We start from the raw sequence: 16,783 nt of genomic DNA on the forward strand, positions 1-16,783 counted from the left end.
AGGTTTTTGGTTAATTTAAAAGAAATGAGAAGGTAAGTTTTAACTAAGAGGATATTTATTTATCAAAAGTAATCACGGTATAAAAAAGATCTCAGATACAAATTTCCATGTTTCTGTTTTTTTTTTTAAGGCAAAACTTATTTAGAGGCTCATGAAACTTCTTAAAAACCCAAAGAGGAATTTCTAGATATAACCATCCTTTAATAATGAAATCATATAAACTTCTACATAAGAATAGTAAAGTCAAAATGGTCTATCTAAATTCAAATTGTATTCTTGCATGAAATGTTAGGCTTAAATAAAATATTTCCTAACAAAGTAGTCTGCATATAGTGGATCCTTGAAAAATATTTGATAAATACTGAAACAAATTAAGGTATACAAGTTCAAAGTCTAGGTTTTAATACTAAGCATAGTTAAGCATGGAAAGCAACCGTAATGTTAAAGTATAGATGCTCACACCAAAATCTCATATTTTTAATGAAATCACAGTGCTATGCTTTTTCTTAAAGACTCTTTCAGGGGGCAGCTGGGTGGCTCAGTGGGTTGAGAGTCAGACCCAGAGATGGGAGGTCCTGGGTTCAAATCAGGATTCATACACTTCCCAGCGGTGTGACCCTGGGCAAGTCACTTGACCCCCATTGCCTAGCCCTCACCACTCTTCTGCCTTGGAGCCAATACCCAGTATTGATTCTAAGATGGAAGGTGAGGGTTTGAAAAAATAAAGACTTTCAAATATGTCTAGTAAGATTACAAAATCTACATGCTATACATATACAGTAGGCTTACTCTGAAAGATGTGCCAGCACACCTAATACACAAGGATAAAATCTAAGCTGGCTAATTACAGAAAGTCATATTCAAATTAAATAATGGCAGTCATTTTGCACAGGTATTTGTCTAGCTACTTTGGCACGAAAAGATAAGTTGCATATCTTACTAAAACTAGGAAGTTAATTCAAACTGATAAAATTTTGCTAGCGCTGAGTTGCCCAAAATGTCTTAAGAGTTACGAACCACAACACTAATATTATTGCTTCTGTGAATGTCCTGGGCCGGTGCAGGTACACCTTATGGCCTGAGGGGACACTCAGAGCCCGCTCGGTGGCTCGGTGTGCCGTAGCCCTGGCCAAGTTGCCAGCGGGACACGGGGCTGGGCTGCCCCCTCCGTGTTCTACGGGCACCCGCGGACATTTCTCACATCACCCGTCCTCTAAAAGGTCTGCCATTGCTCTCCTAGGTGGAGACACCATGAGTATCAAGCTTTACTGAACTTGACTCTATGCCGCTAGGAATAAAGTAATTTACTTTGGGAACATTTTCTGAATTCTCTGGTTATACAGGCCACAAAGATTGGAAAACTCCCCCAAATAGGTGAGAGCACAAATTTCTAAACCCACTTGCCTATTTCCCTGTAAACTGAATAAGGACATTTCACTGTGACTTAAAGCTTCTTAGAGAATTAGATGCTGGGATTACAAATTTAGAGCTGGAAGGCACTCAATTATTAATATCTTTTTCTTAATTACCCAAATGTAACTTGGAATATCTGACTGAAGGACGGTGACATTTGGGCAACATTACTCAGGACTCACTGTGTGCATAGTACTGTGCTGGTCCAGAGGAACATAATAGGATCAAAGGCATCCATGTATTTCGGGGCAGAGTGCACATACTAACCAAGCCTCCCTAAGCACTGTCATAATGCACCATTACTGCACATGAAACAACCTGACAATTTAAAGCGTTCAAAGTAAAACAAACAAAAAATTGCCCACAAGTAAGAGTGGAGTTCCAATTAAGCCAATAGGCAGCACTCACGTGGATGCCCAACCCATCAAAGGGTTTTCCCATCTCTCTCTGGTATCAAACTCCATCTTCCATTTCTTTGTGTTGTTTACTCCAGACTGCATGTTATTGCGAGCAGGAACAAAAATCTGAACTTTTCTAGTTTTGATATGTTCTTCTGGAACACCAGTCAACGTAGTGATATCCTAAAAAGAAACAAGCAATTAAACAAGTTTTTAAATAGAGACTGCATATCTACAAAAGTGCTTCTGTAGTTCCCTTCCTTTACACGAATCTATTCAGATTTCTTTATTTACAAACTGGTTTTCTATATTTTTCTAGTTTTTTTCCTCTCAGAGAAATATTGCAGTTAGACAAATCCAAGAAATCTTTTTTATGAAAATGGTAGGATCTTCTTGATGTTCCAAAACAGTTCTTTAATTCTCGCAACACTGTCACTTTTACTGGCAAAAAAAAAAATCCTACTGAGGCTTTAAAAATAATTGCTAAGTTGATAAACACACAATACCCAATCAATTTAACAAAGCAGAAATATCAATAATTTTAAAACATCTGCTAGAAGACTCTTCATGAGCAGGTGTCAGGAAAAAGTGAAAACAAGATTCATCAGCTTAGACATAATAAAAAAACATTAACTAAACTTTCTAAATTGGGGGGAGGGGAGGGAACCACAATAGCAACAATCTCTATAGTCAGTGTCTGACTGGAAAAGAAACAATTTTCTTTACAGGAAGGACTGAAACCATTAAAAACTAATTAAAACTCAAAAAAAGTCTTTTTATCTGCCTAGGGTAACATCTCCTAAGAGAAGGATGATTTGAACCTACCTAATCTATCCTCCAAAGCTAAGGGGGTAAAATTGTATCATTTTTCCAGCCCCGTGTGCTAAATATTAAAATTGAACTTCTTGGACCACTCCTCTCTCCTTAATTCCCTTACATCTCTGGTCAATAACAAATGTTAATCTGGTAAATATCCAGAAATATAGCAATCTGCGCTAGATTTATTTAACAAGTCTAAGCAATACTGACATGACACACAATAACTGAGTAAACACATTTAATAAAACATTTCGGCATTGTGGTCCCTATTTAGTAATGGTAAAAGATTTTAGTCTATGGAAAATAATTAGCACTGCCTCCAAATCATTCCCAGAAATGAAATGAAGCATGTCTTAAGTCACATTTCACTTAATAAAGTAAGCTTTGAACAACTATTTAAGATGACCAGAGTGGGGGAAGGAGGGAGGAGAGTAAATATAAAATGACTGTAGTATAATTACAAAATTAAAGACTATACTTTCCTTTGCAAATAATAAGCCTTTGTATAGAACTGTTCTTCAACAATTGAAAGTAATGCATGTTACTTTTTCACAAAAAAAAAAAACCAAAACAAAACAAAAAAAACCTCAATAAATGTTTGGATCCAATGAGGAAAAACTGACAAAACTTTTTTTTGGTCTTAGAAGTTTTTTATGGTCAATATATGTCTAGTGATGCTAAAAATAAAAGAAATAACATTGTTATTCAAAGCTACAAACATACATGGGGAAAAGATTGACAGGTACTTCTTAACTCTTCTAGCCTATTACACCCACAAGATTAAAAAGAAATACACTTTAAAGTTTTTTATTTTAGTTGGCAATAAATGTTAAGCTTAACACAATACTTTTCCACCTGCACCAATAATGAGGTGTGGTTTCTCTGTCACAGCTTGTCTGTTTACAGAAACTATCAAAATGATATACATATATTTACACAAATATCCAGTCCAAGTATGTGCCTACATTATATAAAAGAAAAGCAAACATTGGTTGCATGGCATCTGAAATAAAAGTGAAGATATATAATTGCCCCATATTGCAATGACAGAAAAACTAAGGGTAAGACCCAGAATTCTAAAATGTAAAACTATTACTCTCATCACCCCATGAATGAACTGTGGTAATAACAAGTAAACCAGGATTTTTAAAATGTGAAGACTAACTCTCAAGAAAATTGATTCTAGATATTTCAAGATTAAATGCTGAATTTAGCTTTAGGAAACCAGAACTTTTCTGTTACTGTAGACACAATTTATAAAATGAGTATATTTAACAATGAGTTCGTTTTTTTCCCCCTTGAATTGTACTGAATTACAGTTTAACATGAATTTTTATGATGAAACCCTTCTGAAATTAATAAAATTACTTATTGTTTCAATTAGATAGCAAATAGTTACATGATGTTGCTAATCTCTGTATATTTTTGACTCACAACTGCTAAAGTTTCCATGCCTTCTGGGAATATAGCAATTATTTATTGATATCTTCCCCAATTTAAAGTTGGCACTTGAACAGACGATTCTCAGGACAATGAGTTTCTGGATTTTGAAGCCCAAGTTGTCCTGACATAGAATCACTGTTTTTGCTTGCAGCAGACATGTAAGGTACTGTAGCATAGCTGAGCTGTTGCCAAAGATAGAGAATAAAAAAGCTTGGCATCTATCACGTACTTGACACCTAAAGGGCACAGAAGCTCTAAAATTCCTATTCCCTGTAGGCGCACTCTTAGTCTAGACAAACTGATTTCTCACACTTTTAAAATGCATTACAACACTCTATTGTGATCATTTCATCCACACAGCTTCAGCTAGTGACAGAAGAACCTGTCCTTTAAGCGACATTTCAATGGGCTAAAGCTCCCGCTCCAAGATGCCATTAAAACAATATAATACTTGAAAAGAACTATGCTGCACTAAGTTGAACTCTGTACTCTGTCCTCAATGCCTTGCTTTGAGACCAAGTTCTCAATGAGCTACCTGTGAACCAATTTTCAAGAACAAAATGTCTGATAGGCATTTTAGGTTATAAGTATGACCTATTAGTTGCTTGATTTATGCTCTTGCATTAAAAATCAATTTGAAAGTTGAAGAATCACCTGTTAATAATGATTTACTGGGTTTTTTGAAAAATCTATTAGGGTAGAAATACCTTGAATTTAAAATTTTACCCATCTGAATGACACTGGATACTTACCTCTAGGATAAATAAATTAATAACAACTTCAACCCTGACATAAAAAGTTTGAACTAATATCCTCTATAATCTAAATTGTCAATTTTTCACTTGACACAATAGAAAATGCCATAATTATAATAAATAATGAATGTTATCCTACCAAAGTTTAAAAAAAAAGCTGTTCTAAATATTTGAAATGTGAATGATCCATGTGACTTATAATACTGAAGAGGATAGAAACATTTGATTCAGATAAAGTTCCAAAACTATAACATACTCTTTTACCATAGATGTAGGCCAAAAGAAAAACCCAATTACAGCTCATGAACTCAAGGACACCAGAATCTGGATTAGGTTATGAGAGGATGCACATCATTCTTCAGCAATACAGTCTACATTCATAGAACTGTCTATATCTTATATTTATAATTTCTTAAAGAAGTGGCTGCTGGTTCGCTTGCCACTTTTCCCTAAATAGCCAATAATTCAGTACATAAAAAACTAAGGAAAAATACTAAGAAATGATGTGCTGAAGCAAGTAAATCACATTTTCTTCTAAATACCAAGGGACTAAAGTCTTTTTTACCCTCATTAAATACTAGCTTTTCATATAAAAACTATATGATTCGGTTATCAACTATTCAGACCATTTATCTTGTGTGAATTCAACTTTTTTTTTAAACAAAGGAAGCAGTGAACAAGCAATGGGAAGTTGGTGTCAAAATGCAGAAAAACCTCCCAGCAAGCTTCTTGCAACCACCCAGGATTTAGAGTCTTGCTGGCTGCTCTCTTTTCAATACCAGAATTTCACACATTTCAATGACCATTATGACTTCAAAGAATCAAATTTTCATCATTGTCCGTCATCTGCCGGTTGATTTGTATAAAGGGGTTCTTCTGCATGCACTCCAAACAAAAGGCTCCCAACTTTCGTGGTGATATATCAAGTTTAAAAGTTCTGTTTGTGACAGTTGTGTCTGTGGTAAATTAGGGTAACACTGAAGGAGTGCAGCTGCTCCACAGGAACCTCCTTTTTGGCATCATTTCACTTAAATAAAAACTGAATAATTAGCTTCTGCCTTTATTAAACCACAAAAATGCCACTGGCCTTAGTAATTACTTCCGGTTGCCCCACCCACTTAACCTTAACAGTTTACATTTGTCATAAAGGAGAAATAAATAGAAGTTTTTGCATTTTAAGTGAATTTAACACAGATCTCTTAGTATACACTCCAAAGCCATAATTTTTACCAGACCTTTGGTAATAACTTGAAATTGCATAGGAATTGGGGGAGGGGAATAAAGTATTCTTATGATGAAACATTAAAAACAACTGAAACATACAGGAATTTAGTTAGTTGGGCAAAACTGTAAACGATTAGTAGTAAAATAGCATCTCTGAATTTATATTTAATTGGAGTTAATATAATTGACTTTTTTCCTATCAAGATTCATGAATAATAGCTAACATTGATGTGCTTTCAGGTTTGCAAAGAACTTTTAATTGTCATGCCATTTGAGCTTCACAACAACCCTAAGGTAGACAGACAGTAGTATTATTCTCATCTCACAGATGGAGAAACTGAGTCTTAAGAGAGGTTCAGTAACTTGCCCAGGATTACACACCTACTTAAATGTCTAAGGCAGGATTCAAATATAGGCCTTTAGGTCTACCAATCCAACACTCTTAACTACTGTGCCACTAGGATGCATCATCACCATCACCATCACCATCACCATCACCATCACCATCACCATCACCATCACCATCACCATCACCATCATCATCATCATCATCACGACCATCACCATCATCATCATCATCACCATTATCATGTTAAAAGACAAGTTCTAAGGAAATGTAATGTGAACATAATATTCATGCTCGATATGTACATTTAGAAATTGATTAAGTAGTTATGATTAAGGATAATTCATATACTGAGTTTTAGGGAGCAGAGAGTATTCACTTATCTCTTTTGAAGAGCTCAACACATTTTATGGTTACTGAATATAATATTCTTGTATTTGAAAATCAAAGCAAACAAATATTGAGTCAGAGATAGATCAAGATTGAATACAAGAGTTGGCCCAACTAATAGGACTGGTCGTTAGGTCATAGATCCAGATCTAGAAAGATCCCTGGAGATAGAGTTTGTTTCCCCTGAGGCTCACAGGGATTAAGTGACAAAGGCATACAAATTATAATGAAATTTGAAGCTGGAAGCTGGAATTTGGATACAGGTTATCTGCCTACAAAATTCAGATATCAATGTGATATCAATGAGTTATTCATCATCCTAGCCAACTTGTCCTAAAAGCCAAGAAAATGGAATAAAATGTCCAAGATACCATAGTGCAAATAAGTAATCTTGCTATCTTTATAAAGTCTAATATATCAAAATTAATTTGACTACAAAAACGCCCTCTCCTTTAATGAAATATTATAAAACCATTATTGATATGTCTATAAAAACAAAAGAGATTATTCCAGATAGGTATTGTTTAACAGCACAGATATCTTCAATACTCCTATGTTTAGGGGGATGAAAAAGGACATTTTAGGAATAGTTCTTTGTTCTATAAGATGTTAAAATATTTTGGTTAAACTCTCTTCAGTTCTTTGAGGTCAGGGATGTTGTATGGTAGGCACTAAGTAAATCTTATGAATTGAATTTCTGTTCAGTAGTTCAAAGCATCTGAGTGGTATAATTAAGAACCTGTATTATTAAAACCTTGGTCCAATAATAAAAAAAAAAATTAAGCATATTTCCCTTTCTAAATAAAGACACAAGGGATTGGGCAACATGAGAAATATACTTCCAGAGTTGTTCACTATACAGTTTGTCTACTTACCAGGGATAAGTGAAATAGCATATCCATAAAAAATAATAAATATTTTTAATCAAGAAAAAAGAAACTATGATACTCATAGACTGTAGGGACAGAAAGTAAATTATATTGTAATGGAAATTATATTTTTAAAATCCTTCTTTCTTGAATCTTTTATATAAGATGATTTCCCCCCTTTCTTCTTCCCTTCTCCCAGGCCATCTGTCTTTCTTGTCCATACTTTTTTTTTTTACATCATTCCAACATAATCAACTTACTACCATGCCCTTTGTCTAAAATTCTGTCCCAATAACGATAAAATTCTTAAAAGTTACATGTATCACCTTCCCATATAGGAATGTAAACAGTTTAATTTTATTGAATCCCTTATGATTTCTCTTTCATGTTTACCTTTTTATACTTAAGTCTTGTATTTGAAAATCAAGTTCTTCTATGAAGTCCTGGTCTTTTCACCAAGAAAGCTTAAAAAAGTCCTCTATTTCATTAAAAATAAATTTTTTTCCTTTGAAGAATTATACTCAGTTTTCTTGGTAAGTCATTCTTGATTATAGTCCCTGTAAAAAGGACAGTCCTTTTGCTGTCCAGAATATCATATTCTAAGTTCTTAGCATTTTTTACATGTAATTTGCTAAATCTTGTGTGATCCTGATTGTAGTTTCATGGTATTTGGTTTCTTTCTAGCTGCTTATAGTATTTTCTCTTTGATCTGGGAATTCTTGATTTTGGATATAATATTCCTAGGAGTTTTTTTATTTTGGGGTCTCTTTCTGATAGTATTTTGTGGATTCTTTCCATTTCTATTTTACTCTCTGACTCTATGATATTAGGTCAGTTTTCCTTGATAATTTCTTGAAATGTGTCATCTATGTTCTTTCTCTGAACATAGCTTTCAGATAGTCTGATAATTCTTAAATGATCTCTCTTTTATCTATGTTCTCGATCACTGTTTTTTCAAATGAGATTTCACATTTTCTTCTATTTTTTCATTCTTCTGTTTGTTTCTTGATATCTCATGAGTCATTAGTTTCTACTTACCTAATTGGAATTTTTAAAAAATTATTTTCTTCAGTGAGCTTTATACTCCTTTTCCATCTGGCCAATTCTTCTTTAGAAGGTGTTATTTTCTTCAGTATTTTTGTGTTTCTTTTACCAAGCTGTTAATTGCCTTTTCCTAATTTTCTTTAATCACTCTCATGTCTACCCATTTTTTTCTCTAGTCTGACTTTGAAAATAGTTTTATAGCTCTTCTAGGAATTCTTGTTGATTTTATGTTCAATTCATTTTTTTTTCCCTTTGATGTTTGCTTTTTTTTGGTAGCTCTTTTCATTCTGTTGTCTTCTAAGTTTATGTCTTCATTCTCCCTGCCACCATGGGTAGATTTATATGGTCACATTCTCTGTTTGTTTGTTCATTTTCCTAGTATTTTTCTTAACTTTGAACTTTATGTTAAAGTTAGGCTTTGTTCCTAGAATGGGAAGGTGGGCACAGAAATGGTTCTGTCCCAAGCTCCAGACTTTTTTGCACTGCTATTTTCTGGGCTAGTTCTAGGGGAATTCTCCAGTGCTTCCAAGGTGGTATAATATGGGGATAGGTGTGCTGATTGCTCTCCTGGTATGTGCTCCCCAAGGAAAGGCTCCTGATCCCTTAGGGTTATATTCAGTAATGCTCCTCAAGTTATCTATTCCCTCATGCCTGAAAGTGCTCCTTTCTGCCCTTGAACTGTGACCTTAAAGTGGGTATAGTGAATGGAGCTACCACATAGCATCTGGTCCTACACCCAGTACTAACACAAGGGCTCTCTCTAATCTCTTCCTGACATTTGCCAGGTCCCCTTACAATCTTGAAAGCTTACAAAGCGTGAGAGCTCCTGAAGCTGCTGCTACTTATGTCCTTATCACACTATTCCCAGCACTGGTGTTGCACCTACACAGGCTCCAGATCAGCCTATCTCTGTCATGCAAGATTAAACTGCTAGAATGAGTTTAGAATGGTTATTCCATGTATTAACCATAAGTGTTTCTTTTACTGTTCTGACTAACCCTTTCACCATGATTGAGGGTGCCAGCTGTGGGATTATAAGCTAACCTGAATATCAGATATTATTCCAATAAGTGATTTCTGTAGTAGAAATCTTCTGTTATGCACAAAGAAATATGCCACCAACACAAGATGTTTCAGGTAGCTGCTCACTTTCTTTCCAAAGCTCTTTCCACTTCTTGTGCTCTTTGAATTATTCTGATTAGATTGGAAAGAGAGTTTCTATTGCAAATTTTTCTTCAACATCCTACTGATTTTGGTCATTAACAACCAAGAAGGGTTGCTAATATTCTTTCAGCTAACCATGATGTTTCCTACCTTCGGCAGCATGAGCTGGCAATAACAATGAGTGAGATAGGCTGGTGCTAAGGATGCGGACACATGCATAATGATTTGGAGGTACCTACTAAAGGAATACCTAGGAATCTTTCTGTATTAACACAAGGCATAGTTTAGAAAGCAAAGTGGTAGCAGCAGGTAGGTGACTCAATGCCAGACACTTTATAGTTGTATGACCCTGGGCAAGTCACTTAACCCCAGGTTACACTGACCCTTAGTGCTCTTCTGCCTTGGAACCGATACAAAGTAATAATTTTAAGATAGGTATTAAAGGTTTTTTGGGGGGGGAATAAAGCAAATCTGTTATTAAAGTCTTACAATGCATCTTAGAGTTCAATTACTCATTATTTTAAATTATCTATAAGGAAATGACTAAGTCACAAGAAGTGACTAGTGTCTTATAGCATATAACAGGCATGCAACAAATGATTGTTGAATGAATGACTGAATAATGAACTGTTGTCATTCTGTGGACTGAATCAAGGTCTATGCTTAGCACATAAGCTACGACACCATGCTGTCTACAGCTTGATTTGACCTTGGTATGTCTCAATTAGTCTTGTTGTGCTATGATAGCATTCTACTCTATTTGTTGAAAAGCATGATAATTTATAATGGGGTTTGAGTAATTAGGAATATTCACTTAAGCAAATTTATTTACTTTAAAGTAGTGAATAAGTAGTCCTAGGGTCACCATAGAAGTATTAAAAGAATTTTGATGGCATAGTCATATATATTTAGGCTTAGGGTTAACTAATGTCTCTGGATGGCATAAAATGACCATACTAGCATGTAACAAGGTCCAAAGTATAAAGCCTTCGTATACAAGTCTATTGAGAATCCAGAACCAGGCTGGTTACTTTTTTGTTGTTGTTGCTATTTTGCATATACATTTTAAAAAATCATTTAATTAATTAAGAATGTTTTTCCATGGTTACATGATTCATGTTCTTTCTCTCCCCTTCTCCCTCCCACCTCCTAGAGTCAACAAGAAATTCCATTGAGTTTTACAGGTTCAATACTTATTTCCATAATATTACTATTTATAATAGAGTGTTATTTTAAAGTCAACATCCCCAATCATATCTCCATTAAACCATGTGATCGATGTTTTTCTTCTGCATTTCTGCACCCACAGTTCTTTCTCTGGATGTGGATAGCTTCCTTCTCATAAGTCCCTCAGAATTGTCCTGGGTCATTGCATTGTTGCTAGTAGAGAAGTCCATGACATTTGATCGTGCTACAATGTATCAGTCTCTGTGTATAATGATTTCCTGGTTCTGCTCCTTTCACTCTGCATCAGTTCATGGAGGTCTTTCCATTTCACATGGAATCCCTCCAGTTCATTATTCCTTTGAGCACAATAGAATTCCATCACCAACAGATACCACAATTTATTAAGCCATTCCTCAAAGGGCATCCCCTCATTTTCCAATTTTTGCCACCACAAAGAGCGCAGCTATGAATATTCTTGTACAAGTCTTTTTCCTTATGATCTCTTTGGGGTATAAACCCAGCAGTGCCATGGCTGGATCAAAGGGCGGACCGTCTTTTAGTGCCCTTTGGGCATAGTTCCAAATTGCCCTCCAGAATGGCTGGATCAATTCACAACTCCACCAGCAATGCATTAATGTCCCAATTTTGCCACATCCCTGCCAACATTTATTACTTTGCTGTTATATCGGCCAATCTGCTAGGTGAGAGGTGGTACCTCAGAGTTGTTTTGATGTACATTTCTCTAATTATAAGAGATTTAGAGCATTTTTTCATGTGCTTATTGATAGTTATGATTTCATCATGTGAAAATTGCCTATTCAAATTGCTTGCCCATTTATCAAATTGGAGAATGGCTTGATTTTTTGTACAATTGATTTAGCTCCTTATAGATTAGAGAAAATAGACCTTTTTAGGCTGGTTACTTTCTGATAAACTCATCATTAGAATATTTGCCACAAGGTGGCAGACCTTTTTTGACCAAAGCAACTGATAAAAATTGATTTTAAAAAGCAGAGATGTTTAATCTATCAGGGCAGAGGGAGTTTCAACACTTGTCTTTGATGCATTATAGATAGGTATATAAAAGTATATTTTAGAATTATATGAGTAAAAAAAAGAGGCAGTAGTGTGACATGGTAGATAAAGGGTCATCCTTAGAATTATGACACTAGGTTGTTTGAGACTTTCTTTTGACAACCATGGGCAATGTGCATAGATGGAAAGAATTTCCAGTAAGATTTTTCTACATCAATGAAATTTCAAGTATGAACAAAATCAACAATAAAAAGTCAAAAATACCATAATATGGATATTTTATATATTGGTAGCTAGGTGGCACAGTGAATAGTTCACTGGTTGGTTCTGATGTTAGAACTTGAGTTCAAATCCAGATTCAGATACTTACCAGCTGTGTGACCCCGGGTAAGTCACAACTTGTGTTTGCCTCATTTTCTACATCTTTAAAATAGTGGTAATAATAAAACCTACTCAGGGTTATTATAAATGAGAAATAAATAGAAAGTACTTAGCACAGTGACTGGCACATAGTAAATGCTACATAAATGTTAGGTATTATGAAATGTAATATTAGAAAATAATTCATGTTATCATAATGTCTTCAATGTTGATATCCTCTCTAATGGTAGAAATAGTAATTCACCCAAACCATCTTATCCTATATGAATTGTTTATTTCTTTAGATACATATATTAAAGAAAATCAATTCATTATATGGGGAACCTTCTGGTTATTCTCTTGACATTAAATGTGTAGGTGTATACCAATGAAAATGTGAAAGATATATCTATTTTCCCTTGCTATTGCTACATTACCATATTGCTTCTTCCTGACTTGTAAACTTCCTTTTTGATGTTTTCTTTATAACACTTTTAAAATAAATTTCATAAATTTGTATTATACTACAGCTTATTTATATCTCTCCATTGCCTTTTGGGTTACCTAAAATTTTGATCCCTAAGAGATTGCAGTATTCCATATTTGCAGTTACATACCATCGTATGCTGAAATTTCAGAGAGAAGCATAGAAGCACTATGCATTTCCTCAAATGCAAATAAAGCCATTCTCCTAGTTAATTTTGGGTCTGGGTCATTGTCTGTCTGTAGGGCCAAACACATACTGGTGTGAATATTCTATGGATTGTCTACTTATCTATATATCAGAGTCTATAAAGGACTATGTAGTTGGTCCAACCTCTTTTTGTTTACTATGGATTTTATTTATGCTGTTTGAAGAACATTACAATACATGAACGCATACTCATCTTCTCAATATCCAATATTTAAATAAAGGTCTAGTACTATGCTTCCTTCAAAAGTTTCCTAGCTTTCCAAAGATAGCATATATCAACAGTGTATAGACAACACTGATTTTCACGGATGGAAAACTAAAGAACAGCTCAATTCAGTCACATAAAATTGATCTTTTAAATACTTATGTAGGATATTACATTCTGAAATGTACACAGCACAATGCATTCTTGAGAGGCAGCATGATATAATGAAAAAAGAGATGCCCTCCGAGTGAGGAAGACTTGAATACAAGTCCCATCTCTAACAACATTCTAGCTGTGTGCCCCTGAGCAGGGCAATTATTTCTCAGTGTCATAGGAAACATTCTAAGATAACTGTAAGTTGTAGAACAGATGCTGACCTACATCTGTATGGAATTTTCTTCATCAGGGAGTCTTTTATATAAAGAAATCAAAGGTCTAGTGCCTATTGCTACAACAATCTTAACAGGAGCTATAGAACTACATTGTTATTTCTTAGTTAAATTATCTTCCTTGTAGCTAGAAACTGAGGCCACATAATGGAGTGGATAGGATACCAGATTTGGAATTAGAAGCCTTGCTTCCAGAGGACTGGTAATGAAGAATCATATTCACCTCCTAGAAAAATAATGGACTCAAGAAGTAGAATGAAGCTTTTTCAACATGGCCACTGTGACAATTTGTTTTGCTTGACTATACATATTTGTTACAACAGTTTTGTTAGGGAAAACAAATGCTTGTTAATTAAAAAAAATTTTTTTAAGAAAAGTATCTTGGTCTTTACTTTGCCTTATAATAGGTATGTGCTAATGACTAGATAAATTAATCTTAGCCTGAGTTTCATCAACTATTAAATGAGGGAAATGATACTCTTATCTATACTTCCCATGGTAATGAAGCAAACATCTTATAAATTAAAAACTCTATAAGATATGAGCTATTATTGAGTATTTTGACATAAACACTATGGAAATCAATATCAATATTCTAAGAACAAAATTTGTGGCAGCTAGGGCATAATATGAAATAATTTCTTTAATATTTAATTTTTTCAATTGCAGATAAAACCTTTTTCAATTTGTTTTTTAAAGTTGTGAGTGCCAAAATGAAAAGGAAAGCAGTATGTTAATAGTTTATGCAAAACATATTTCCATATTAGTTTGCTGCAAAAGAAAACAGACCCCAAAACCACAAAAACAAAAAAGAAAAAACAATTTCTGGGGGAAAAAAAAGTATTCTTCTATCTACATTTAAACTCCATCAGTCCTTTCTCTAATAGTGGATACATTTTCTAACATAAGTCTTTTTTGATTGTCTTAGATCATTTTATTGTTAAGAATAGTTGTCATTCACCATTATTCATTGTACAATATTGCTGTTACTATGTCCAATATTTCCCTACTTCTGTGTACATCACATCAAATAAGTTCATGTAAGTCTTTCTAGGTTTTTCTGAAAGCATTCTGTTTGTCCTTTTTTGTAGCACATTGTATTCCATCATAATCATATACTATAACTTGATGCCTAATTGATGGGCATCCCCTAAATTTTCAATTTGATATATATGTGTGCATGTTTGGGGTGGTATATGTATGATACATTGTTATAAGGGATTTAGCAAGAGCAAGCTAAAAGCAGGAAGTGCTAAGGTAGAGGCAGAGAGAGAATTTTGGAACCCTGGGGAGACTGACTCTGAAGGGGAAGTTGGTGGAATTAATGAAGCTGGAGACCTTTCCTTCAAGCAAGTTTCACCTTCTGGGAAGTGGCAAAGATTCAATTTCTAAAGGAATTCACAGAGCTGATATAACTGCTAAGTATGCAGCCCAGGATGCTCCAGTATATGTAATGAATTTATCAAATATTGAGTCTGATGATTTAGAAAGAGCTTATGTAGAATTAGAAATTCAGAAGTGGAAGGAGAAATTTGGAGCAAGGAAAGAACATGGAATATGGGTTGCAGACACTGGAAAACTGCCGTTACCAAAAGATTTATATATCTATTTGTGTCAAGCCATTCACACAAAAGGTCATTTTGGCACTCAAGCTGTAGTAGACTCTGTAAAAAGGCAATGGGTAGCACCAGGAATAAGTACTGTTGTAAATAAGATCTGTACTAGTTGTTCTGTTTGCCAAAAATTCAGTCAAGGTACATTCAGAAAAAAAGGCTTGGGTGGCAGACCTTTGGCATATTGTCCATTCTAGAGTTTGCAAATAGATTACATAAGCATGCCAAAAGTTGTAAGATACAAGATTTGACTTGTAATTGTAGTTAGATTAACAAAGTAGCCTGAAGCTTTTCCATCTAATACTAATACAGCTAGCTTTGTGGTGAAAGTGTTGCTTAAAGAAATCGTTCCTAGGTTTGGTGTACCAATTATCATAGATTCTGATAAAGGATCTCATTTTACACAAGATATCCTGAAAAGAGTCTATGAGAATCTAGGAATAACACCTAAGTATCATGTTCCTTACCATCCACAAAGTTCAGGTCAAGTGGAGCATGTACATAGGGAACTCAAGACTATGGTGGGGAAAATTTGTGCTGAAACTCATCTAAAATGGCCAGATATTCTTCCCATTGCTTTATTTTATCTACGTACAAGACCAAGAGCAGATTTACATATATCATCTTATGAAATGCTCATTGGACATGCTCCATTGCAGGCAAAAACTTGTAAGACTGTTTATACATCTCACTGAGGAGATTGTCAACTTGCTTTATATTTAAGTGCATTACAACAATGGCTTAGAGAACTCCATGATATGGGAGTATTGATCCAATCTGGTCCATTAGGTTATCCTCTTCATAATTTTCAACCAGGTGATATGGTGTATGTGAACAATTTTGCAAAAACATCAGCAACACAAGAGAGTTGGGTAGGACTGTATGCAACTGTGTTAGTTTCACCATCTTCAGTGAAAGTATTAGGAAAAGATTCGTGGCATTGTTCATATATTAAGTTAGCTCATGGAAATGATACAAAAATGTAGAAATTATTGAAGAAAAAAATGAAGAGTTCGTGGAAAGCTGAGATTCATAATCAAATAGAGTCTGCAGACAAAAAGATCAATAAGGAGAGGCCAATTCCAGTGGAAGAGGACATTTGGATGAAAGAGAACGAGGACTCAGAAAATTGATGGACATTATATAAAGACTGAAAGACTTATAAATATTAAGCAGATAAAGACTTTGAAGGAAATTTCCAATGAAAAGGATCAAGTGATTGATGGACTAATGATTCTAAGGAATTTGGGTAATGTAATATAACATAACATAACATATATTCATAAGCATTCATCAATACATATAACTACCATGGATTTTGGAGAGGAAGAATTCTTCAAACAAGATGAGAAGAAGAAAAATAAGTTTTGGTAACTATATTGCACGCAGGAAAAACTGACGTAACACTAATATAACAGCATGAATAACAACATCATAAACACACATACACAAAAA

General features: G+C 34.5%; 1 protein-coding gene across 1 annotated transcript in view; it reads right to left on the reverse strand.

Moving 5' to 3' along the window:
- Nucleotides 1–16,783, reverse strand: part of NDUFS4 (NADH:ubiquinone oxidoreductase subunit S4) — a 124,097-nt gene that overhangs the window by 35,084 nt on the left and 72,230 nt on the right. Inside the window, exon 3 of the mRNA XM_007486296.2 lies at nt 1,822–1,994. Coding sequence (XP_007486358.1) covers nt 1,822–1,994 — 173 coding nt within the window. The remainder of the gene's footprint in view (nt 1–1,821; nt 1,995–16,783) is intronic.

The sequence above is a fragment of the Monodelphis domestica genome, chromosome 3 (genome assembly GCF_027887165.1).
Source record: "Monodelphis domestica isolate mMonDom1 chromosome 3, mMonDom1.pri, whole genome shotgun sequence".
Lineage (NCBI taxonomy): Eukaryota > Metazoa > Chordata > Mammalia > Didelphimorphia > Didelphidae > Monodelphis > Monodelphis domestica.